Below are 25,232 nucleotides of genomic sequence, written 5' to 3'. Positions count from 1 at the left end.
GTTAATTGTGGATAATATACTATCTCAAAAAGAAAACATGTTTCCTGCCCTTTCAAATTTATAGAAAACGTGTACCTGCACTGAATTGTAGACACAAGGATTATGGGTAATCCTCAAAGCAATGGAGGATTCGCTATTAGGTAACGTGAATGTCTGTGGACAATATGATGTTAACTAACTTGAAAAGTACATAAAAGGTGACCTGGTTATATTTGTTTGGATATCATTGATCTTAGATTATATTCTCCATGTTTTCATTAAATTAACCATTCGTTTTTTGTTTTTTCTTGCCAATAAAAAAACGGCACCAGTATAGCTAGCTAACACTAACGTAATGTCGTCTTTCGAGACAGAGCATGCATGATTTTACTTTCATGAATTTAAAACCACTATGCGATCACTGTATCATTGTACCACAGTACTGGTGTATTTAGAAAGGGCTTTCAGATCACACTGATCAGAGCAGCGTAGGGACGTAGTTTGTGGGAGACGTGCACATGAAGGGACTCGAGCTGTTATGAACTACTTGATCAAATGTACCTCGGAGTTTACAATACCGTGCGTTAACATTTGTGTTAAGGTGTTCAACCATATATACTGGATTAAAATAAACCACCAGATTATAAAAACAGGAAGTAAACCAATTGATGAAATTTTGTGAGTACTACCATTTACAGAGAGCTCAGAGATTTGATTCAGTTCATATTTTAGTTTATTTTACAAGGATTAACAACGAACAAAGTACATTATTACACTAAATCATTGCTCAACATTTGCGGTGCAGCAGCAGCAGCAGCACAGGGCCCTAAACATCCTGCCGAAGAATCTTTTCACCCTTTTCACCCGTCAGTTTCTGGAGCCGGTGGCCGAGACTCCATCAGAGCCGACGTGGGCATCAGCGGTGTCAGAGGGACTATAGACTGCACCCTCGTCCGATTTAGTCATGGGCGACGCGGTCGAAGCTTCATCAGCTGTGACTGTACATTCGTCAGCTGAAACAACGTCATACAGGTCAGTCGTCACAGGGGCGTCTGTAGCCTCCGCAGGGGCAGGGAAGACCGCAGCTTCATCATCATAACCAGCTGAACCAGCAGTGGCATCTGTGGCTTGATCGTACGGGGCACCGGCGTCTGGGTCTCCGCCAGCGGGAGCTGAAACTGCTCTCATAGACTCACTTGTTAAAATGTCATGTTCAGAGGCGGTGCTCTTCGAGGCCTCATTTAGGCCGGTCATCGCGGGAGCGTCCCCTGAATGGCCTTGCGCTGAAACGGCAACACCAACTGAGGTGTCATTGGAGCAAACAGCAGGTACGTCTCCGCCATCCGAGCTGCTTGGTTGGGCGGGGGCTACGACTTCCTCACCATACGGCTCGGTCAGGGTTATAAATGGGTGGTGCAGAGCATCACTTGGCGTTATTCTCTTCTGAGGATTCAGGCGCAGCATCGCACCCAGGAGCCTGACAAACCTCATCTTATACACAACGCTGTCTTCTGGGTTCAGCTGCATTTGGAAACAAAGTCAAACATGGTTATGCACTGCACAGTGTCGCCGTTACCTACGTGCAGTAAAAGAAGGGGCTGCCTACCATCACCAGCTCATTCAGACATTTGAACCTTGTTGAGCTGCCACTGTGTTTTTGTGCTGGAAAGCCAGTCGCGGCCTTGTACTCCTCAACCGTCTAAAACAGTAGAGAATATATTTGAGACATGCTTCTTTAACAGTTGCATGAGTTGCAGCCAAATTTGGAAAATCAGTAACTCTTTCTATAAAACAATGTCTACTATGCATATTAACATACTTGTAATGCGTTATAATACTTATAGCATTGTAGAATTATAGTTACATAAATATTCAATATGCTTTATTTTAAAAGACATTATTGTGTATTATAATGCCCATGTGCTCAGCTTGATGATGTGCAATATAGTGTAACGTACGTTGAGCCTCCATGCCGGTGTTGTGGAGTCCTGGTTAGGGCTGAAATAGAACAGAGTGTGGGCGCCGTCACTTAGGAGTGTGTCCTCCGGCTGACCCAGCGTCTCCACCATAGTTTTCACCTGGATGAAGAATATATGTACATGGAATTACATCCGACATATAAAAAGATTGAGTTTCCATTTGGGTTTCTCAAGAAAAAGCTGTATTCAATCCGTAGCAGATAACATACCTGGTCATACTGGCACCGCTGAGGGAATGGCAGGCTGCCGAGGAACATGGTCGCCAAAACGCCACCCAGAGACCACACGTCTACTGCTTCTGAGACGGGAAGGCCCAGAATTACATCCGGAGACCTGAGGACGGGAGACAAGCATCTATTATTAGAACGATAACCATGGAGGCACTAGGTCAGAAAGACAGAAAAACAACAAATGAAAAACCCACCTGTATGCGACAGGCTGCATGATAACGCCTCGCTGGACTTCAGTGGCTGCGATGGCGGAACCAAAGCCAATGAGTTTGACTCTGAGGTGCTTTTGCCTCGTCAACATGATGTTTCGCGGTCTGATATTAGTATGAATGATACCGGCGGTCTTCAGAGACTCGAGCGCGGTGAGCAGCTGCAGAGGCGGAAGCAGAAATAGGGATGCATTGATGAGCGTTAGAAATGCAAGACAACATGTTAGCACTGCTCGGTGCGAGAGGGATCAGGTACCTGTTGCGCGATGGGTCTGATTTTTAGAAGAGAGAAGCGGTTGCCGCGTCTCTCCTTCAGAAGCTCGTGCAGATTCTTGTCCAACATTTCGAACACAAGACAAGTGTGTCCCTTGTGTTCAAAGTCCTCGAAGAACCGAACAATGTTTTCTGGATCGAGACCACGGATCATTTTCAGCATGGCCAGCTGGGGAGACAACAGAAGATATCAGGCGGGTTGACACAGCTTCGTGGCAGTAAATGCTCTGAGTAGAAGGCCTTTAGAACAAGTTACTCAAAGACAATAATGAAGTACCTCTCTGTTGGGCTGAAGGGAACCAGTGGCCCTCTTCTTGAAGATCTTAACGGCCACAATGTCTTTGGTTTTGACGTCTTTGCATTTGGCGACATTGCTGAAGCAGCCGGTGAACTGCAGGTACTGCAGCTCGTACACACCGAGCGTGCTGTGCAGCACATCCTGGGGTTGTACCTCTAAGTCGGCAGGACCTTGGACGGAAACATGGAGTGAGAACATGAGTCAAGCCACGGCATGCAGTCCACACAGCGTGCACGGATATAAAACTCAACTATGCAGGCCTAAAGCTACGAAAGGTAACGCACTGTAATTTGTATATAATACAGAAATGATATAATCCGGCGCGCTGATCTCTCGTGTTGCTGGACATTCATAGGAGTAATGCACGGAAAGATTATGAGGATACGTCAAACTATCGGATGAGTAACAATCCAGAGGATTTCCAGATCAGTTAAATGATAATTCAAAAGCATTAAATGGTTGAGAAACATGCACTCAAAGTACATTACTAATACTTTTATTATATGTATTGCTCCAGGTCTGTTTTTACCACAGAACTGTACATTGTTTTGTTAAGATCAAGTTTCTCGAGTCTTTAAGTTGATTTCTGTTAGTTTGTTGATAAAACAGGCTCAAACACAAGACCTTCAACTGCATTCAGCTCAATTTTGCAACGTGCACTTGGAGACCTCGTGTTTGAGACTGTATTTGCTTCTCGAACTGATCTAATCGCACAACTTTCTTGCTATTTATTTGAACAAATTAATCAGTACTTGGTGCCTCGACTTTTCTCGTTTAGTCTCACCTGTTTGACTGACAGACTTAATTAACACAGACTGCAGGTTTCTCACTCTCCGGGATGGAAGCGGCATGTTGTTGTCTCAAAGAGCAATGGGTATTTTTGTCTCTCCTGTCTGTAGAGATGGTACTGAAGTGATTTCTGACTGAGCTCCTTCCTTATGTACCTGCTGGGTTCCGTTCTTTTGTTCTAAAGTGTCATTTTGAAGGCTTTTTGGAACCCAGAATGTTCTGTGATCAATATGACGATTAGAACATAAATATTCTTGGAAAACTCAACAGGGTGTTTTTGACAGATGGACTGGACAGACTTAATTAACACAGATGCATGTTTGTGTGTGTGTGTGTGTGTGTGTGTGTGTGTGTGTGTGTGCGTGTGTGTGTGTGTGTGTGTGTGTGTGTGTGTGTGTAGGGGGGGAACAATTCATGTAATTAAGGCTATAAAGAAAAAGTCACTCCCCACTCCTCCCTTCTTTTAAATGGATTTAACCAACAATAAATACAAATCCTTTAACCATTTCTTAGCTTAGGCAATGATAATATACCTTTCTCTGTTATTTTGTTCATTAATAACTTCAAACACTTATCTAACTATAAAGAACGGAATTTCGTTATTAGTGTGGCTATATGAATTAATGTATTGTTTATCTTTGAAATTTCTAATATTGATTAATTTACTCAAAATTAATATCAAAATCTATTTATCTAATCATCTTCTCTTAAAAACGGTCAAATGTAAAAAGAGAATAGCTCCTATTTGTCAGATGCCTGATCAGAAAGTTTACTGGACCACAAATTCAAAAGGATCAATGTGACACAGATTCATTGAATCACTGTACGTGACGGCAACTCTCTCCCTGGACTGGGAAATGAAAATGAAAAGTTGAGCTGGCTTTATTTGTTTGGATATTATTTGTCTTAGATTATATTCGTCATGTTTTCATTAAGTTAACCATTAGTTTTATTGCCAATAAAAATGTCTCCAGTATAGCTAGCTAACACTAACGTGATGCCATCTTTCTACAGACAGAGCATGCACTGTTGTCCACAAGAGATGACCATTCTGCTATGTTGTCCTTTGTCATAATTGCAGGTATGTTACAGTAAGAAATACGTGCTGAATGCAGACTGAAGGCAAACGTGCTTGTGTTAAAACGTAGGATTAGTTTAATAAAAGTTGCAAAACGAAGACGGACCAACGTTTGTGGACAGTGTTAGGGTTGGTCCTAGGCTGGACCCAAGTGCAGACACAGAGACAGTAGGGTAGGTTAAGGAATCGGTTTATTCAGAGTTCGCTGGTGGTCTGGCGGAGCCAGAGGTGAGTAGCAAGGCATGGTGGTGTGATGTGGTGGTGGCTGGGCTGAAGTGCAGGCACAGGAATCGTGGGCACAGGGAACTAAGGTTAGTACAAAGTCAATACAGGATAAATCATGAAAATACTCTTTAGTCGTTTAAAAGGACTAAGCTGACGAAATAATCTGTCGACGAGTCGAAGGAAGCCGGGGTGTTTCACAGGATAGTTTGATGACCAGGATTGCAGACAGGTGTTGGAGATGAGCCCAGGTGCCGATTGATGGAAGCCGTGCCCACGCCACACACACACACACACACATGAACAGACAGGGGACACTGGAGACGCAGGGAAGCGGCAGAGCCATGACACAGTTCATTTTACGGGTGCAACACATACACCCTTTAAATCGCAATGTTATTTCAGGTTATTCACACTACAATTAATCAGTTGACTGTATTGAAAACTGAGCCCCAGTATCATGTTTAACTAACACTGGGGCGCTGGTTTGCTGTGACGCTCAAAAAGGAAAAATTCAGATTCATCAATGGTGCGCAGAGCGAGAGCTATAGTACAAATAATAACACACTTATTTTAATAGCCTATAGAATGCATTCATTTGTGGTGAAACAACGCCACAATTGATAAGACAGTGGTCAGTACTGGGAGCAAAACACCTGAATATTAATGAATGAATATCAATCTTGAATTCAAACTCCACAGTTTTATCAGTCCAAATTATAGTACCATTTGCCTATAGGAGTAGCCACACGTGCATGCATCCACACAACTCCTACAAGAAAGGATTCATTAGTTATAAAAGTGGGTGTGGCTTAAGTACAGGGGCAGGGCTAACCCACACCACTGAAACCTTAACCCTCTGCTGAGACCAATGATGCCTCCCTTTACTGTCAACGACAACCGGTTGTTGACCATGCTACATGAATCCGTTTAGAAGTTGTGCGCCTTTTTGTCATAGGCCAATCTTATTGCCACCCATGACCTTACATATGATTCATCTACAAGCACAACATGCTGCAGAAAAACAAGTGTGTTTCAATCATAGTACGGAGCACTTTGTATCCATTTATATTGTCCTGCCATCAAACGTGTAGTGCTTTGTGGTTTTGGTGTTTTCTGCCATGCTGGGAAGAATAGAGCTCCCCTTTGGCATAAATTTGAGAGGATCCTTAATAAAAAATAAAAATAATCTCTAATGCTGCAGTAATTGACCTTGCCACACATAGTAAAGTGCATAGATAAAAGGAGAGGCACTGAGGGGTCAACATTGTTTGAAGGCGCTCGCAGCTCAGCGGGTTTGTGAATACAACCTGCTTTTATCGGCCACCAATCAACTAAATGCAGCAAAAGCAGGCAGCTGCATTTGCATTCTAAACAGTAACAATCAGCGGGTGGAGATATCAAAGCACTGCAGACCCCTTGATCTACTTTCATATTCATCAAGAACATCCTGCATTTGCTGATAAATATAAATACTTCTGCATATGAATATTCCTAGTTTGGTTAATCTGTAGCAGTTCATCTGACATACAAGTGTGTGTGTTTGCATTGGAGATGAATGGGATTTCTGTGTACGCGTCTACTCATCAGAGGGAATATTTGAGAAACATGAATTATGAATCCGATGCTGTGCACAGAAAACAGTGGTAATGAAGCCGGCAGAACAACTGAATAGGCTACATATTTAAAGAGGCTTCTTCCTTTGTGGACATGTCATGTGGGCATTAAAGATTTAGACGTTGTGATAGCCCAACATTAGACTGCAGGGTGAGAGGATTGAGATGAGGGTATTTTTTGGCCATTATTATTGGGCTGGTGCTTGCAAGAAACTGAGCTGGCAGGACGAGGGCGACATGAAGTGCCGGCAAATGTAAGCTTTACTGTGAATTGTCCATAATACCACTGCAAAGACTTCATAATATCCTACATTTTAAATGTTGCACATTTATGATGCTAATAATTTATGATGGTTGAATCTTTACTTGACAGTACAAATCATAAAACCTTGGCAAAGGTGACTAAACTCCCAAAAAATAACAGTAAGTTTCAGTAAGGCACCTGCTGTTTTTTCTCCAACTAAGTTGTTGTGTAATTAGATAATCCTTCTTGAATGGGACACACCTATGGCCCCACTATCCAGTTTCTTGGAAACTAAATTAACTTTACGTGATCATTATCCTGTCTGTGGCACCAGGCTACAGACGTGAATCAGGCTATAATTTACCAGAAGAGAGAATGAGGCCAACGCATGCTGTTTAATCCTCCAAACCATGGTTAACCAAGACCGTTTGTTTAATCAAACTACAAGTGGAGTCAGCTCACCGCAGACACTGAGAGAAGAAAAGAAACAGTATACCACTGAAAGGGCCTGCTTGTCATTAAAGCACTGAAAGAACATGTTGACTTTTGACGAGGTAAGCTTTTAGATCCACTTGCTGCTGAGTGTCTAGATGGTTGCAGCTCACCTCTTTGTTTTGCGTCCACATTCAAGGTTTTGATAAGCCAACTTGGATTATTCACCAGATATACATGGAGATTTCTTTGTGCCTCTCGAGAGAAAATAAACTGGTGAATCCCAGAAATCCATTGGTACTAACATAATCAAAACAAAAATGTGTTTGTATATCACTTTCGGCATGAGGCCCATTGAGTGAGTCTGTTCTTTCTTTCCAGTACTTTAAAAAAATCTGGCTTCATTTTCCTCTTCTCAACCATAATAGCGAGTTAAATACAAATTCACCACGATCAACTTATTGTGAGTGTTTTATAATGCGATCTGTGATCTTAAAACTCCATCCCTTTACCTGACCATGCTTTAAAAACTGAGAGAGCTGTTTATCAACACGTAACTGGGGCAAACTGAGATCAGGTACACCTTGTAATATAATTGATTGTGACCATTCTTTAACATTCATATATTCAGTAACAATAGTAATGTCATCACACTCTGCATTCACCAGAAGCTGGTGTATTCCTTACCAAAGGCAAAGGGTTCAGGAAATGTGTTTGTTCGAGTGTAAACTTGTGCAAAGTGTCTTCCACTCTCGATCATTTGACATCATTTGTTTGCTCTATTAACTTTTTGTCATTCTTCTCCTCAGCGCTGTGTTTGGCTGGGTCACTGTTAATGACTCGTCCTCCAAACAGCAGATTAGGTGTTAGCGTGGTAATTCCGCCGTGTGCTGAATCAAAATAAATCACATTTTGTCTGAGGGGACCTGATGAAGCAGGTCGTTTTCAGGTGTTGTGTTTGGAGGTAAAGTCACAGAAAACTGCAGTGAGACCAAACAGATAGAAGCACAAGAATCTGTGGTGTCCAATTCATTGTGGTTTATCAAGCAAAAAGACACATTATTCCTCTGAATTTTCTTCTGAACAAACAAACAACACTCACTTCCTCTAATAGGGTTGTTTGTGAAAACACACACACTTTCAGATTGCTGGGTCACACTGACTGAAGGTCTGACCCGTCTCGAGCAAACAACGCATGGCGGTGACGTCACGGCGCTCTATTGCCGCGGAAACAAACACACAATACACAGACGGACAAACGGCAGAAAACACAAAATAGCAATTTCCATTCGATCATGAAATGTGGTACAGAATTGTGTTTACGGTCTGTGACCTGAGGCTTGTGGGAATATGGCAGCATGCTTCACTGTAAGAGATGTGTGACTGAACTTATACTAGGCACCACTTTGGAGGTACAAAGTGCTTTGTACTCTTTGCTGCATGCTATATTGTGTGGTGAACTGCGTCGTAGCCTCCTGGCAATGTCTCAGGAACTATTTTACATCAAACAATCAACATAACTTGACAATATATTGTACTTTCCGCACATGTTCAGCTGCAGTACATTTTGCTGTACTGGACTTAAAGCAACTGTGACGTCACATGATGTCACAGTAGATGATAAATTACGTGAAATGTAGGTTTTAATTTTTAATCAGCAAATTTGTCTGTTGGATTTGGTATACGTCTGCTATTAATGGAGCCATAAAATGTGACAACTCTGCTATTTTTGTCCTCATTCATATGCAGGCACTACTTCATTTGAAATATTGTGAAGCCAGAAATCAATGTGTACTGATATCTTATGTCCTAAGAGGCTATTTGAGAAATGTGCATTTCCATCTGTGATGCAGTTTTGAATGCTGACCTTTAATGATTGAAAAATAATGGAATGAATACATGTGTCACAAATAAATAAAGCCTGTTTTGGAAAAAAAATAAAATAGAAACTTGTCAATTATTTTAATTCTCATAAAACGTATCATAGTAATTACTCATCTGAAGTGGCACTACACTTGCCTCTGAGTCTCTTTATTCAAACTGAATTCACACGTCGTGTCTGCTTTCACCACTGGCGAATAAAAACCTTCAGCTCCTTTAAATCCAGATTGAAGACTTTTCTGATTTCTGTTGCCTTTAATTTAACAAGATTCAAGGATATCAATCAATTTCTGCACTGCAACTTTTATTCTATTTCTTGCTTTTTGACTGTTTTTAATGTTTTAATAAATGTTCTTAATTGTTTTTAAATCTTGTTTTCTTTTGCATTATGTCATGATGCTTTTAATGGTTTTATGTGAAGCACTTGTGCTATACAAATACACTTGCTTGGCCTTAATGATTCCAATGTTTTCAGACATATTTGTTTCTAACAAGCTGAGCAGGATACGTGGGATAATCCACACACTAATACTTTAGCTTCTGTGCTTTAACTTCAACCACACTTCATGTAGGATGTATTTTAAGTTATATCACTCTTAACAGTTATTTAACCTCTGTGGCTTGTGAACTATGTTCAAAATCCTTTGGATAGTTTACCATCCAGTCCAAGAGTCTCCAGTCATTGTAGCAGCTCAGAGGCTGTATTTAGACGCAGCAGTGCTTTTTATTTAAAGGTAGATGCTCACACCTGCTTGCTAACATGCTCAGAATGACAATGCAAACATGTCAATGCTTAGCAGGTGCTGTAATGTTTAATGTGAACATGGACTTGTGAGTGGAGTGATAACTGATAAGAACAGAAGATGACTGTGATGTAAGCAAATTGCAATTTTCTATTCATTAGGTGATCAGTTATTTGCACAAAAGCAAAACGTTGTGGTCTATATTTCCTCTTACATAATCAAAAGTGTGGCACTTTGATTCTAGCTTAATTACAATATTCTCCTTCATTTTGGGAAACATACCTTTGCCTTTTTACTTAAAACAAATTAAACTGAATGTTTAGTCAAGATTACAGAGCCCATGTGGCATAATATAAGCCAATGACTCTAATTATGAGTATTTGTATTAAATGTTCTGCTCAGCATCAATGAAACCTCAGGGGCTCTCTCTTTCGGCTGGTACATTTCAAAGTAATATTTAAATTTGACTGAAATCAGTTGTCCATCAGAGAGCGCAGGCTGTCTGGTCCCTTGTACGGAGAAGTAATTCCCCTCTTCTAAACATTGATTATGTTCTCCTTGTGTCTGTCAACACAAGGAGATTGATGGCTGACGGAAGAAAAACAACGAAAAATGGATTCAACGACCACCATCTGGACGTCTGTCATCTCAAATCAGGTGAGTGTATAATCATTATTCATCAATAAAACATGTGGAAGCATGAAAAAAATCTTTTGACACAGCCTGGCAAATGTATTTGTGTGTTTCTGCTGTTTAATATACGCACAAAGACGAGGAGTAATAATCATGCTGACTTTAACACCGGGAGGGGCGGTTTGTTTTCATCTCATGAGGCATGAAGAATATCAAAACACTGCAGAGTGGAAGGACTGTTGCATTCCTGTTGTTGCACAACACATAATACAGAATGGCTTATGACCTGTTGATACAGGTAACAGTTTTCAGCCAACAAAGAAATAGAGTAATAGGACGTGTTTCTTGATAAGGAGCGACGAAGCGCTCTATAAAGAGAAAACTACCCTCATTAATATTAGATCCTTTCACCTTTTGACAGCCAACAGACAAGTGTTACATCATTTCTGGGTAATGAGGTTCACATAATCGAGTACTACTTACTGGCATCTGGAGCAGGCAGTGTAAGAAGTTGCCCAGCGCAGCTTTAATTCACTAAACCAGTAAAACTAAACTCTGTTTAGTGGTACAACATTTGACCTGAGAACAGTGTTTCTCTGTCCGATACATTTCCCTCAAATCATAATTGAGAGAACCGTTTAGTTGTATGGGAATGTACAACAGGGTTGGGCCCAATCATAACTTATTCTTGCTCTCTTATTGGTTAAAAGGAGAGTCCATCTACTTATTTAACCCAATATCTTGAGACATGTGCCATCAAGTTGGAATTTGGAATTAATTTTGGTCTCAACTACACACCTGTAGTTGTGTGACGTCCAAATAGGCCATGAGCGCAACAATGGGGGGCAGTGGCCACCTCGCCACACATTTATCTTCGAACGAGACCCTCACTTTGATCTTTGATTCCTGAGTGCATCTTGCACGGTTGTGATGCTGTCCCATTGACAAAATCTGCCAGACAGACATATCAACATCTATGTATACTCAAGACCGCCTCTGTGTTAGTTCCCGCTACAATAGCCAGCCTTACCAGGACCAGTGAAAACAACACTAGCATTGCTGTTGAGGCTGGTAGCACTGAAAAACTGAAGTTTGCATCTGCGTGGTGTGTTTGCACAACTGTGAACAAGCAGCATTTTGGAGAGAAGATAAAAAAATTCCTATTTTGTTCAAACTTTATGAATAACGTTTAGATGCATATAGTTATAAAGGATGATACATTGTGTTTGCCAACATGTGGCTGATGGTGAAGTACCTCTACTCATACCAGATCATTTGCTCTAGTTCTCCGACATAATTGCCTTGAAATTATTTGACTTGCAGTTTTGGTTACATAATTGTTTCTTCCACTAATTGGACAACTGGGAACAACAGCTAATTTGCTTTTTGCATGCAAATATCACACTCTTTCAGACATAATGTGCGCAGTACGCAGTTTGCTTTTACCATTTAATTAGGAAATTGCACAATATGTTGCATAATAATTTAAGAATGGAAACATGTATTCCAACAATTGATATTATTTAAAATTGATCTAAAAAGAATCATTGAGAAGTCATTTAAATATACGTGCTATGTATTGTTTACAAGACATAAAGGAAAACAATACATTTGGATTAAATGGTGTGCGCATTTTGCTCTGAAGTGTGAGTGAAATGTTCTCGTGTGCCTCCTTGTGGAGCACGTCAGCACTGGAGGAGGCACCAGAGGGCTGGGTCAGAGGGAGTAGTTAGCAAACGGGAAAGAGGAGCGCACTATAAGAAGAGAAGAAACCCCGAGGAGCGTCAAAAGCATTTAAACCCAAGCCGGTAGAGGAGGAGAGGAGAGGAGAGAGGGAGACAGACAGACAGACAGACAGACAGACAGACAGACAGACAGACAGACAGACAGACAGACAGACAGACAGACAGAAGCGCGGCCAGAGACCCAAAGAGAGGGAGAGAGACGTGGAGAACGTTCAGGGTTTAACACTTATATCGCGGTGATTTGTTTCCCCTCCCACACGGACTCCAAAACCTTGCACTTGTCATAATCCAGCGTCAGCACACTTTGAGGGAAGCTAAAAGTGAGATCCGACGTTGCACTCCTCTTGCGCCCGGCGCGCCTCGGTGTCCCCGCACGCAGAAGAAACGCTGGAAGAGCGCAAAGTGTCCGCTTCAGGAGAGGAGAGGACCGCTCCTCTGGCCAAGAAACTCCGCTTCAGCTTTTCATGTCAACACTTCCAGTCCGAGTGTCTGCTTCACAAGTCTGGAAGAAGTGCAAAGATCCGCTGACCGAGAGATCCGCGACCGACTTGTGTGCTCAATATGTACCAGGGGCATTTACAGGTAAGAAATACATGCAGCCTCTTTTGGTGGTTCCCATGAGAACCAACTATTTTAGTTGTTCTAGAGCGAATTAAGTGATGTGCACAGGGGGGACTTCTACATGCAGCCTAGTTTATATCAAGGTTATTCTTTTATTTGAGGGATTTGAGGTAACACCAGTTAGTCCTAAACGAGTAGAGATAAACCAACTATACTCTGACAAGACAGACATGTATGCTGCATTTGTTTGCTTTGAAGACAGCGGACAAATTGCTTGTAATGGATGACGATGGAACTACAACTGCACTACTCTTAGTCAGCCATGGCTTCCATCATTTACAGTAGTCATTGAGAAAACAGAGTGTAGCGCGCCCCTTGCACGTGTACCTGCATGTCCAATGTAAACACGAGGTAGCCTGTAGTCCGGGCAGCCTTGACAGCTACTCATTAGTTTCCTGACGTGCATGCTTGTGCTCACGTGACGCCACACAATCGGACGTACACTCTCACATCCCATACCACAGTGTTGACAATATAGTTCGTGTTGCATCACGCACAGAGACTGAAACGCAACTCGGGCACCAACAATTGTGACAACATGTTTAAAACATGACAAGACGCATGAAAAGCGTGATCACAGCTACAGTCGTCCTGTGTGACACATTGTCATTTGAACACAGTTATCTTATCGTTCAAAACCATAATCCGTCCTCAGTGGATAATGAAGCCTTTTCCCTGTATAACAATCACGGGTTGTTAGTTGCCAGAGAAACTTCAGCTCCCAGACAGTTGATTATGTAATAAAAGACAACTCCTGAGTCAGTACTCTGGAGCATTAAAGACCAACATTTAATATTTCATGATATATTACTCAAGCAGCGGTATTCATTGAAAAATGCATGAAAAGGCGGTCGGCAGCTGTTGTCTGAATCTGCCCCCATTGTGTTTGTTAAGGGTCACTGAAAAGCCAGTGAGTTATGGTTTTTAAAGACACATGATCAAAGATCAAACACGGATTATATTTGAATCACAGTTTTCCATGTTTCATCTCATATTGTTTCAACCATCTCACAATTTCTATGTTTTTCATCACATGCATGCGTCCTAACACCGAGCCTTATCTCAAACCAGATAAGGCTCATTACACAGGGCTAATTTAGCAGCACATGTCCGGTGAATACAAAGCAGGTGCTCTAACTATAATGGATCTTTCGCCATGACACTCGTTTGTGTAACTGATGGGTTTATCTCGATGTTCACAACGCTTTCTCCTTGAAGTCAAGTGTGCATATGAAATCAGAGCTACCTGAATTTGAAAGTAATACAGCCAGAACTTTGTCAGAGTAGGACGAACATATTGCTTGTGTGGTGAATGAGTGGTTTGTTATATCTTGACGCCTACAAACATATGCAACATGTAAAACGTTCAACTTAACAGGGAACTCTTCTGTATTTATTGTTTTAAATCTCATCATGTTCTTTGTGCAAAGGTTGTACTTCAAAAAGATGTAGGCGAGGCACAATGCTTTCAGAACAAAGGAACAGTTTTTCAAGTTAGTTTTTTTTTTTTTTACGTATGTTGCATGCATTTGAGTCAAATCACAGCAAAACATAGTAACACATTACATGAATGTTGGGATCTTTTTGTTCTTATATTTCACTGTGTGGATGTGACCTCTGACTGCAGGCTTCAGGCATAAATCAGTGAGAGTTGGAAGCCATAGCTTGGGATTTTAAATGAAGCTCATACCTCATCAAAAGTGCTCTATAAATTCAAAGTATTATTATTATTATTATTATTATACCGTACACAGTCTGTCGCTCACCATCAGAGCGATCAGATTTCCGCCTCAAAGTAGATACACTTGTATGTCCTTATTTATTAGGTTTTCAGGATTGTCAGTAAGCCAGATAAGCTCAAAGTGTTGCCTCTCAGGAAGCAGTTGTCTGTGGGAACAAGATAAGCACTATCTCTTTTTAGTATTTTTCATTCATTTACATTTTGTTTTCTCGCTGACCTGGTGTGTTGATATGTGTGGGTTAATGTGGTATGTGGTGGTATCACCCGTGGAGCGTAAGCTATTTCCATAAACACTCATAAGATGTTTGCATAATTGCAATAGATGTGCACACAAGGATACAATGTTCGTTGGATAAAATTTATTGGCATGAGTTTCACAAACAATGCCTAGTCTGGTCCTCACGGTTGGCCGGTGTAGATTGGTAATATCGGAGCTTGACGTCACAAGTGTTGCTTGGCAGAAATATAATGCCCGACCCGGGTCTTCAATTCCTCCAATCATGCTTTTTTTGTTTTAAAAGTCTCACAAACAGAATACATAAAAGTGTTATAGGTATTAAGTACAGATTTGTGTTTTCACACAACGTGCGTCCGTTTTTGTGAACAGAGTCAGCCTCCTTGCTCTGTGAAGATACTGCCAAAGCGAGCTGATTCAGCACTGCTGCTATTCTTTGTCAATGAAAAACCTACAAGAGAGTTAATGTAACGTGTATTTTTCTCTTTGATGTACTACATTTAAGAAAGATCTCGATCCTGACACCCTCAGATGTCACTTTACCATTTCATTTTGACATAGATTGCAAAGTAATTGTTGTAGTGGTTTCCCTGCTTTAGTATTCACGTTTACAGTGACTCTGATTACGGAAGCCCTTGTACTGTAAGTATAAAAGACGTCCTGGATGAATGGAAGTGATGCTCCAAGGACTTTCGATATTTGCTCTGTTAAGCCTAACATGATTACATAATTTGATTACAATATTCCAACTTCCCCGGGGAAGAACGAGGATGGATGCTATCGTTGATCAGAAGTAGATCAAGTCTCAAAAGATCTCATTCGCTCACACCATCTTTTCATTAAGTTGCCAATATGTTTATGATGTTTGGTTTGCTGGTTGAAAAATAATTTGTTTTTCGAGGTTATCCTCCAGAGCACTGCAAGATTAAATAGGCCACTGATACAATATAAAAAATGCTGAGCTGTTTTCTATTGTATTTCCTGTGTTCTGTTCTGTTTTGGTGGATATTTGTGACAACCTTGTGCATCGCTTTGTGTTTGTATATACAAAAGCACTGATGGATTATTGTCACTGGAGTTCACATTCCCCTCCTAACTTGTCTTTATAGACACATTCAAAATGCAGTTAATTAGCATCATCAGATGTGGTTTATGAAATGCTAAATAACTTTTAAGTTCTAATAATTTAAAATATTCCAATTAATGCTAAAACGAAAATGAAGTCGTGTTTAATGGAGGAACTGTCTTGAAGAGATGCAGATGCAGAATAATTAACCAACAGGCAGTAAAAACAGAGCACAGCACTACAAAGACAAGTCAACAGGGCATCACAATATCAGCAATTCAACTCACGCCACAATACACGCATTCATCAATTATAGTCGCACATCAGGTCCATCAGACCATCAGTCGTGAGCTCTGGTTTAAGTCTACTAAAGTGGTACTAAGAGGCTTTCATCAAGACTTCTCCCACAGCCGAGGTGGTCAGCTACAGGCATGACAAAGGGGTCTAAAACGCTTTTCCCAGCGAGAGACCGTTTTAAAGTCTCCTTGATTTAATGAACCATGGTCTTGATTAAGAGTGATATAATAGGCCTAACTATTTCAGGAGCCAAGATAATTAGTGAAATCCGGTGGTATCCGGCTGGAACCAAAGCTCTACAGACAATACTGCTCTCCTTGTTGGAGGTGTACGGTGAGGAAGGCAAGTAAATGTCTACTAGACAGATAGCTAAAGCTCATTGGTCACTGTATTTTGGAGAATAGCTTCATAAGTTCTTTGCGAAATGAGAACTTGTTAACTAGAGAACGACATATTTCCACACTAAAGTATAATTAGAAAGAGAAGAGCAGACTAGAAACAGGTCAAATGTAAAGTTGATCTGGAAGGTTTGTGGGGTCGAGCGTCAAGGACTTCTAACTCAAACGGCAACAGAATTTTTTTTAATTTTTAATGCTAGTTGATTTAGGGATGTTAATAATTAACCGTTTGCCAAAAATACAAATATTTACTGAAATAATGCAATCAATTAAAAAAGTAAAACAAAAACTCGGAGCGGGTTGTCACTAAAATGAGTATAGCTGGTTCACCTTTAAAGTCAGCCAGGGTTGCAAAATTCTGGGAATATTCAAAGTTGGAAACTTTCCACGGGAATTAACGGGAATAAACGGGAATATACGGGAATTAACGGGAATAAACTGGAAATGTTGGGGTAATTTAACTGTATTTACTTTGTCATAAGCAGACATGCATGCAAACATTTATAATACAACTTTTAAAAATGACATTTTTGACTTTTTTGACATTTTGTGAGTAGAACTTTATTCTTTCATCGAACAACAAAAACATGAACGTTGAATAAAAAAGGTGTATTCCCTATGATCACCACCCCCCAACCCACTTTTTTTTGTGTTTTTCCCTGAATCCTTTCAGGTCTTAATGCTTTCTTCCTGGACCTCATCAACGTCCTCCTCACTGCTGTAAAAAGTTAGTCTACTGTATACAAATAAACTTGGTATTAAAATGAACATGGCTTCAGTTTACCAAGTAATCAATATGCTAGGTAATGACAAACAGTGTTGGGAAAGTTCACTTTCTACATGAACTAGTTCAGTTCATAGTTCATAATTAAAAAATTTGAACTAAGTTCACAGCTCCAAACAATTAACTAGTTCAGTTATTTTTTTTCAATATGTTGCGAGCTATAATTGAAATCTCTAACTGTCTGCAATACCGCTATTGGCCTCTACGCAACTCGGCGCTCTCACACTTGCCAGGCAAAGGAGGGCTGAAACGTTCAGACAACACTGATGACAAAGACGTTCAAAAACAACAGAACGTTTTATGTTTACGTTTATGTTTCTGGCAGACAGTGTTCCCAAACAGCTGCATTCAGGGTCCAGCTGAGCTAAGCGTGCATAGTCTTGTTCACAACTACATGTAAGTTCCCTGTTATATGCTTTTGCAAAAAAACTTCTTTTTTTTTTCTAAATTCCCGAGACAAAATTCCCGTGGAAACTTTCCGGAAATTTACCAGAAACTTTCCGCCCCTTTGCAACCCTAACGTCAGCGCCCTGAAAGTGGCAGAAATATTACATTACATCCCATTGCTATGGGGAGCAAGTTGAGGTCAAGTGTCTTGCTCAAGGACACATCGACGAGGGCTAGCGGAACCGGGGATCGAACCGCTGATCCTCTGATTAAAAAACGGACCTGAAACCCCGACAGAGTGTACTAAGGCAGACACTCAGCTGATAACCTTGCAGCTAACTCATTGATGTTTTGTAGTTTTACTGGAAAAGTAGCTTCACATGTCCAAGACACTTCGGCTTCTTCTACACTTCATGGAGGTTGTGCAAGGCTGTTATTTCCAATGAACAGCGAGAGCATCGTGCATTACACAGATTCCATGGCAGGTTTTTTCAACTGAAGTTCAGCTTTGACCCCAAATACTTCCAATGGCTTGATGGGATTCTGTTATTGGAGGAGCCGACAGGTACGAGAGCAGTGAGAGTGTTGGAACAGTTCATTTGTCTTAAAGGACTTGAGTAAAAACTCTCAACCATGGCAGAACGTAATACTTATTGTCCACATTCAGTGAGTTGTAATCGATAGTTGTCTCTGTTGGAAAGTTATTTTACAAACTGTTCACGTTTATGAAATTTGAGCTGAAACATTCACACGTGACATTATTTGATGCTGCTTGTGTGTCTCTTTCTGCTCATAAACAAATAAATCAATGTTTGAATTATTATTTTTTATAACGTTTTCTGAGTAAACCATGGTGCTCACCAAGATGGCTGGCATCCAGTCCTCAGTTACTATCTCTCCTTCCCCCTGGTTGGGTAGTTGAGGCTCGACAGAGGCTTTGAGCAGCTTTTGGAGCTCATAAAGCAGAATAGAGGGACTAAGAGGGATTCCAGCATACATCAGCAGCAGTTGTGCTATAAGCTGATTGAGGGGTTTTTGTTCTTGCTAACATAGCATGGGAAATGTGCTTTTTCCCATTCACTGTCATCTGTGCCCTCCTAACAGCCACCCACCCATCCTATAAAATCATTAAAAGTGAAAAGAATTAACATTGGGTCAGATGTGATGAAAGGGGATATGAGAGCTGGGGATGAAAGGTAGTGAATAGAGGAATAAAAGGCATATTGTATTGCCATGGTACTGAAACAAAGTCAGTCTGTTCATTTACATTTTTTGTTTATGTTTTATTTCTTTTTTTGTTCATGTTATTTTATGTACACTATAATCAAGTCCTTAATCGTCTTTTCAATTTCACTTGATGAATTATTTCTGACTGAGCTGATGAGATGACCTCCCGTGTGAGGAGTCTCATACATGGTGCTCCAGTTCATTATAGCCCGAGTTTGACAGTAGTGTGTGTCTGTGTGCAGGTACGTGTGTGTGAGACGTCACTCTTCCCGGTTTGAGAATCGAATCCACGGTTAGAATCCTGATTTAACGTTGACTAAATAAACTCAAAATCCAGAGCTGTGACAGAATTGAAATGATGAGATTGGGCTTCCTGAGTATTCATGTCCCGTCGTTGTGCCACTCACAAAGCAGACTGTCAGAAATGTTCACTTGTCAGGAACTAATAAGGTTGTGTTCTTAGACTAATAACACAGACTTGTTTACTTCTTCAAATGCATTTAGACGAGGATTCATGAACCCAAAGTGAAGCATTTAGTCATTAAAGAAAGCTGAAAAGAAAATATTTGTCGCCAAAAATATTGTGTTGATGTTATGGTGACTGTCCAATATTCACTTTCTATTAATTAAAGTATGCTTTACTTTGCCCTCATTATTTAGTATAATACAAGCAATGTAGCCCAAAATGTAATTTCCTATTAATAACCTCACACTGGTTATTGGCTGATCACTGATGCTCTGTTAAAGGTTACCACAATCCAATTGGAGCAACTTCATTCTATTACTGATTGTTATTGTTTGCAAGCATAGATTTTGTTCTGAAAGCCGCTCATCAATAAGATTATCAGATACTGTCGGCTCAACGTTCACATTGACCCCGCCCATCATCTAAAGATACTTGCCACCAGCTTAGCTGCTTTTTGCAACTCGACAAGCCCACACCTGCTCAAAGGATAAACAATGGCATCATATATGTCCGACATGTGCGGCTTATTTTATGCTCAAATAAACACGTGCTTTTGTGTTTTGACAGAAAGGGGGACAGAGGATACGTGTTGTCTCCACCACGACAGAGAACCAGCTCACAAGTCTTACACAACACTCAAACTGAATGTCATGGGACTGACTCGGCCTGAACTACAGACTCTCTCACAAACGCACACACACACACACACACACACACACACACACACACACACACCAAATGTCAACACGGTGTATCAGGCTTTCTCAAACAAGACGCCTGCATCTGAGATGGGATATAATCAATGTGAAGCACCCAAATTCGCAGCTTCACAGCTCTACATCATTCTCTCTGTTGGTAGATTTCCTCTGGGTGTCTTTGTGCTCCAAGTCAGTTAACACGGCAGCCCCACTTGGAGAATCCCCTGAGCTACTGTACAAACCACATTTTTCCTCCCACAAAAGTAGGACAAGCCTCAGCATCTTTGTTCGTGGGAGCAGAGGGCTGTGCAGAAGAAAGGGTAGCCCATCCATCTCTCTCGCCCAACACATTCATTACAGTCATTCTCCAACTGGGAATTAATTTGCTCCAGAAACCATTTGTCTCAGCGGTGGAGTGGAGAGTGCATGTGTTTCGTCCCCTGGGGAGATATGAGCTATCATGGATGAGAACAGTTGATAAACAAATATGCAGTTCACTGTGGCAGATGTGAGCAGAACTTTCACTTCCCAGTAATTAGTTAGTGCAGACCCTCCTCTGATATGGTACTAGATACGTTGTCTGTGACTCCACATGCCATAATAGTACTTTTACTGAAAAAGGTTATTTTGGCTGTTCTTCCTCTTGACCTGTACTTAAATGCTTCTCCCACTACTCCTAATAGAAATAATAAATCGATAATAGCGACTAATATGCTCATTGTTTTGTTAAATCGAATAAATATCAAGTCTATAAACGACAGTAAATAGCAAAAAAAAGCCAATTCACAATCACAATTTCCCAAAACCCAAAGAGAATTCCTCAAATAACTGTCAGCAACAGAATCAAATCCAAAGACACAAACTCTAAAAGATACTGAACAAAGAAAAGAAGAAAAACCTTCGGCATTTTTAGTGAACAAACAACACAGTTTAACAAGAAAAGAACCAAGGATGGGAAATACATTACATTACATACATACAGTACAAAAAACAGTGTGTTCAGTTTATTTTATTATGCACAGTCACTTGCAGTAAGGACAGGATGATGACATTTAAGTCACTTGGACACAATGACCCTTGTGGAAACCATACATTGGTCTTTAAAGGTCTTCTTGCTTAATGATTGAAACCATTAAACAAGTAGCAAAAGTTTTTTCTAATAATATATTTATATTTACAATGATTTTATTTTAGAAAGAAAAGCGGGTATGACATGCAACAAAGGTGCCAAGGCCGGAATGAAACCCGGGATAATGCAGTTCTGTGAAATGCACTGTAACCACTCGGCACTCAATGCTATTAATTTAACCTCTAATTGAAAGCTTTTTGAATCACATTAATAATCTGTCATTTTCTGCTGCCTAATCACTTAACAGTTTATACAGTATAAACAAAAACGTACCCATGCATGTTATGTTTCTCTCTCTCTCCTTGTGCCTTTCAGAACGCAGCTACAGTCAGCTGATAGTGAGAACAGATTCTCACATTAGAAGTCATGTATATCCAAAGGCAGTTGCTACATAGAAAACGCATGAAACACTGCTCTCGTCTTCATCATGCCTCATTCTCGTCACTGTTTTGCTCAGAGAATCCGTTTCACACCTCAAGCAAGAGCATCTCTTGATTTGCAGACTGCCGACATCCTGCCTCTGGATTTGATCCTGACAACTCATTCTTCACCCTCAGCCCTACACAATAGCTCTTCCTCTCTGAGTCGGTGATCTTGTCAGATAATTGCTGGAGAACACACACCAAGGTCTGCATATTATCACACCAATTAGCATGGACCCAAAAATGCCAATTACCTCCCTTTTATGATCGCCACTAATGACAATTTCAACACTCTCGGTCACAGCTCTGTATTTACGACCGAGCGCTACCCGACAGGAAAAGCAAGCTGTCTAAATAATGAAACGTAAACTCAAGCTTCTCTGAATCCCCTTCAATTAATTGCAAGCATGCAATTTTGCTGCATGAACCAATAATTTGTCCCTCTAAAACTCTCTTGTGTATGGCTGGAGTGGAAATAGGAATCTTTGATGTCATGTGTACACGCTGAATGAGGGATGAAGTGTGGAGGATAATGATGTTGTGGCTGAAAAATTTGGCAATTTAATATAATTTGCAAAGATAGTCAGAAAATGCGAAAGCGGAGCTTGTTTAGTGTTTTGAAGTGGATGGAGTGACAGTGGACAAGAGGACAGGTCGAGTTACCATTTTCCTCGAAGTGTATTTCAAATCCAGTGTAGTGTATTTCAGTGTCTATGCACCATAACTTCTTGTAGGAGATTGTCGGTTGGGTCAGAGGAAATTGCCTTGAATTTCTATAAATACTTGTAAGACATGCAGTTAATAAATTCTCTGGCAGAAGTTGAGGGCTGGGCTGCAGAGCGGAGCACAGGGAGGAGCTGGGTGTACAGATGGGATGTATGCAGATTTCAAGGGTACACCAGCGGAGACGTCTGAGGGTAGGAAGGTTTCGTTAGCAGTGCAGGACCGGCTCCTCACCTGGAGCCGTCCCAAAGGCCATGTGCATCTCAGTTCACGCTTGTTCATACAGTATGTGGTTGCACATGAAATACTTGCATGCTACTGTGTGCACGTGTGCGTCTGTATGCCCGCGTACATGCAAGCATGTTCACACAAGTGTAGGTAACGAGGCATGGCGTTGATGTGGGATTAATTTCTCTCCACATGACAAGGGCAGTAGCAGTGTGCCAGGGAAGAGGTCGTGGGCCCTGCTCCACCCTGACTTCCCTCCATACATGAAGGAAATGAACAACGCGTCTTGTAGAGTAATTCTTTCTGTGATATATGTTGCATTAGTTGGAAATATTACAAAGTAATTAGTGAGTGAGCTGTTTTATTCAGGAATTCTCATTGAGATCAAGATCTTGTTAACACAACAGACCTGAAAACAACATATCTGTAAAGACTGAATTGACCCTCTCCTTTGTTTGAATAATAGACAAAGTTGTATCATCACTTAATGAATTCTGAGCAAAACATGCAATCCAGAGTGAGCGAGGGATATGAAAATGGGGAGAAAAACGAAGTAACAATGGGACTGTGGGAACAATTACCTTGAAAGAGATAAACAAATGTTTCAATATGATGTGACATTCTAGTTATTCTAGTTATTTGGTAAGAAATATGTAGAGGATGTCAAAAGACAAAGCAAAACAAAGATATATCTCACTATATGCTCTTGTTTAAATAGGTACGCTTTTATTTCTACAACCCTCATCTCTTGTGGCACGTTGTTCCATTGTTTATCCCAATTCAGTGCTCTCTCAGCCTAATCCATCACTGACAGCGGCAATGAAAGAGTTGGTGTTTCTACGTATCTGTGACTATGTCTGCAAGGAAAGAGGCCGGTGTGTCAGTTAGAGGCTTGCTGGCTGTGGTAATGTCTATTTCAAGTAATATAGATACCAGAGATCGTTGTTATGTTGGCCTGTTCAAGTGTTGTATCTGTGTGTGTGGTATGTTTGTGTTGGATCATCCCACACAGATTAGATTAATTAAATGCTATTAAATATATATTTCATATAAATGCTTATTTCCCCTTCGTGAAGAAACTCAGAGATACAATAAATAATGTCAAACCCTGGGAACCTCAGTTTCTCAGGCTGTGATGACAATTTACCTAATTTCCTGTGGGGCCATTTGATCTAGACTGGTCGGAAATTTAGTAAAATGAGTAAGATGTCTTCAAATGTAAGTAGGCAATATTCTACATGCATTCACTAGCCCCCTGCCCTAACTTTAACCATCACAACTAAATACCAGACCTAAACCGTTCTATAATGGATGTTAAAACTAAGTTTATACCCCATTATGTAGCAAGTACAAGAACACACACACACACACTTGATACATTACACTCTTAATGGAGCTCTGCGGCACTTTGACATCTGCTTCTCTCTCTGCGAGGAGAGGGCATTGTCCTGCCAAGGATATCTGTGGTCTAGGTTTGCATCAGATTGTACCCATTGGTAGAACAACCGCAACACTTGACAGATGTATTCTATGCTGGAGACGTATCGTTCATATATTTTATTCCCCATATTAATGCTCATGTTAACAATATTTCACTCACAATTAACACATTACGTTGTGTTCACACAGAGCACATTTTTGCTGTGCTTATTATCTTGCGCAAGTTTAACTGTGGGATTATATGTGTTTTTATAAGCTTCACTATGCATACAGGAGAGGAGGTGGAGCCTAAACCAACAGCGTTTCATCAGCCATGGCTGAAATAAAAACTATTGCTGCACATTTACAGCTGTACATGTTTTGGAAGTCCCAGATATGTATGAAAACCATACGCAGACCTGTCTGGGTTCATAACATCATTCTGAATTTTACAGACCTGTTTTTACCGTATCAAGCAAGCCAGACACCGGCTTGTTTACTACAGCGATGTGAACCCAAAATACTATTAACTGCAATAAATGGATAAAAAGATTGCCAAAATAACTACATAATAATGCAGAAACAAATAACAAAAATCTGAAAACATGCTTCGTTAGGTCTGTCCGCTAGACGACAAGCAAACAACTTTTAAAATGCTTGTATTGTGAATGAAGTTCAGATAGATCGGTGCTCGGCTATGTGGACATTGTAGCCGCACCCTTAACACTCAAAATATCGTAATTTTGGCATAAATAGGCCATCTATGATATTGTATGTACCACAGACAGGATATGGTTTGAACACAGATTTCCATCTCAAACTTTGGTTTAGGGTGCCCAGAGACAACCACAACAACTTTTCTTCCATTTCTGAATGAACAAAGTCAGGACGACAGATCGATATCAACACTGATTTCCATTCCCATGTTTGCATTGACTCTTGATGTAAATGCCTTTGTTGTGAACACACCATTACATTTTTAGTCTAACTCACAAATTTCATGCCAAAATAAGGTAAGTCTTTGCACAATTTTGCGGTGT

At 40.6% G+C, this 25,232-nt stretch overlaps 2 protein-coding genes across 2 annotated transcripts in view; one reads left to right on the top strand and one right to left on the bottom strand.

Moving 5' to 3' along the window:
• Nucleotides 1-696: 696 nt before the first annotated feature.
• LOC117729135 (homeodomain-interacting protein kinase 2-like) lies at nt 697-3,877 on the bottom strand. The gene is made up of 8 exons (XM_034529878.1): nt 3,753-3,877; nt 2,948-3,138; nt 2,654-2,839; nt 2,383-2,558; nt 2,168-2,291; nt 1,938-2,057; nt 1,586-1,678; nt 697-1,500 (listed from the first exon to the last, which is right to left on the bottom strand). Exons 1-8 carry the CDS (start codon nt 3,817-3,819, stop codon nt 847-849), a joined length of 1,611 nt encoding a protein of 536 aa, XP_034385769.1. The 5' UTR covers nt 3,820-3,877; the 3' UTR covers nt 697-846.
• Nucleotides 3,878-12,499: 8,622 nt separating this feature from the next.
• The window catches only part of pex5la (peroxisomal biogenesis factor 5-like a), a 79,008-nt gene continuing 66,275 nt past the window's right edge, over nt 12,500-25,232 (top strand). The window contains exon 1 of the mRNA XM_034530883.1: nt 12,500-12,933. Coding sequence (XP_034386774.1) covers nt 12,913-12,933 — 21 coding nt within the window. The 5' untranslated portion in view covers nt 12,500-12,912. The remainder of the gene's footprint in view (nt 12,934-25,232) is intronic.

Source organism: Cyclopterus lumpus, chromosome 4, assembly GCF_009769545.1.
Source record: "Cyclopterus lumpus isolate fCycLum1 chromosome 4, fCycLum1.pri, whole genome shotgun sequence".
Taxonomy (NCBI): Eukaryota; Metazoa; Chordata; class Actinopteri; order Perciformes; family Cyclopteridae; genus Cyclopterus; species Cyclopterus lumpus.
Note: the sequence above shows the minus strand (reverse complement) of the source record. Positions and strands in the feature narration are given on the sequence as shown.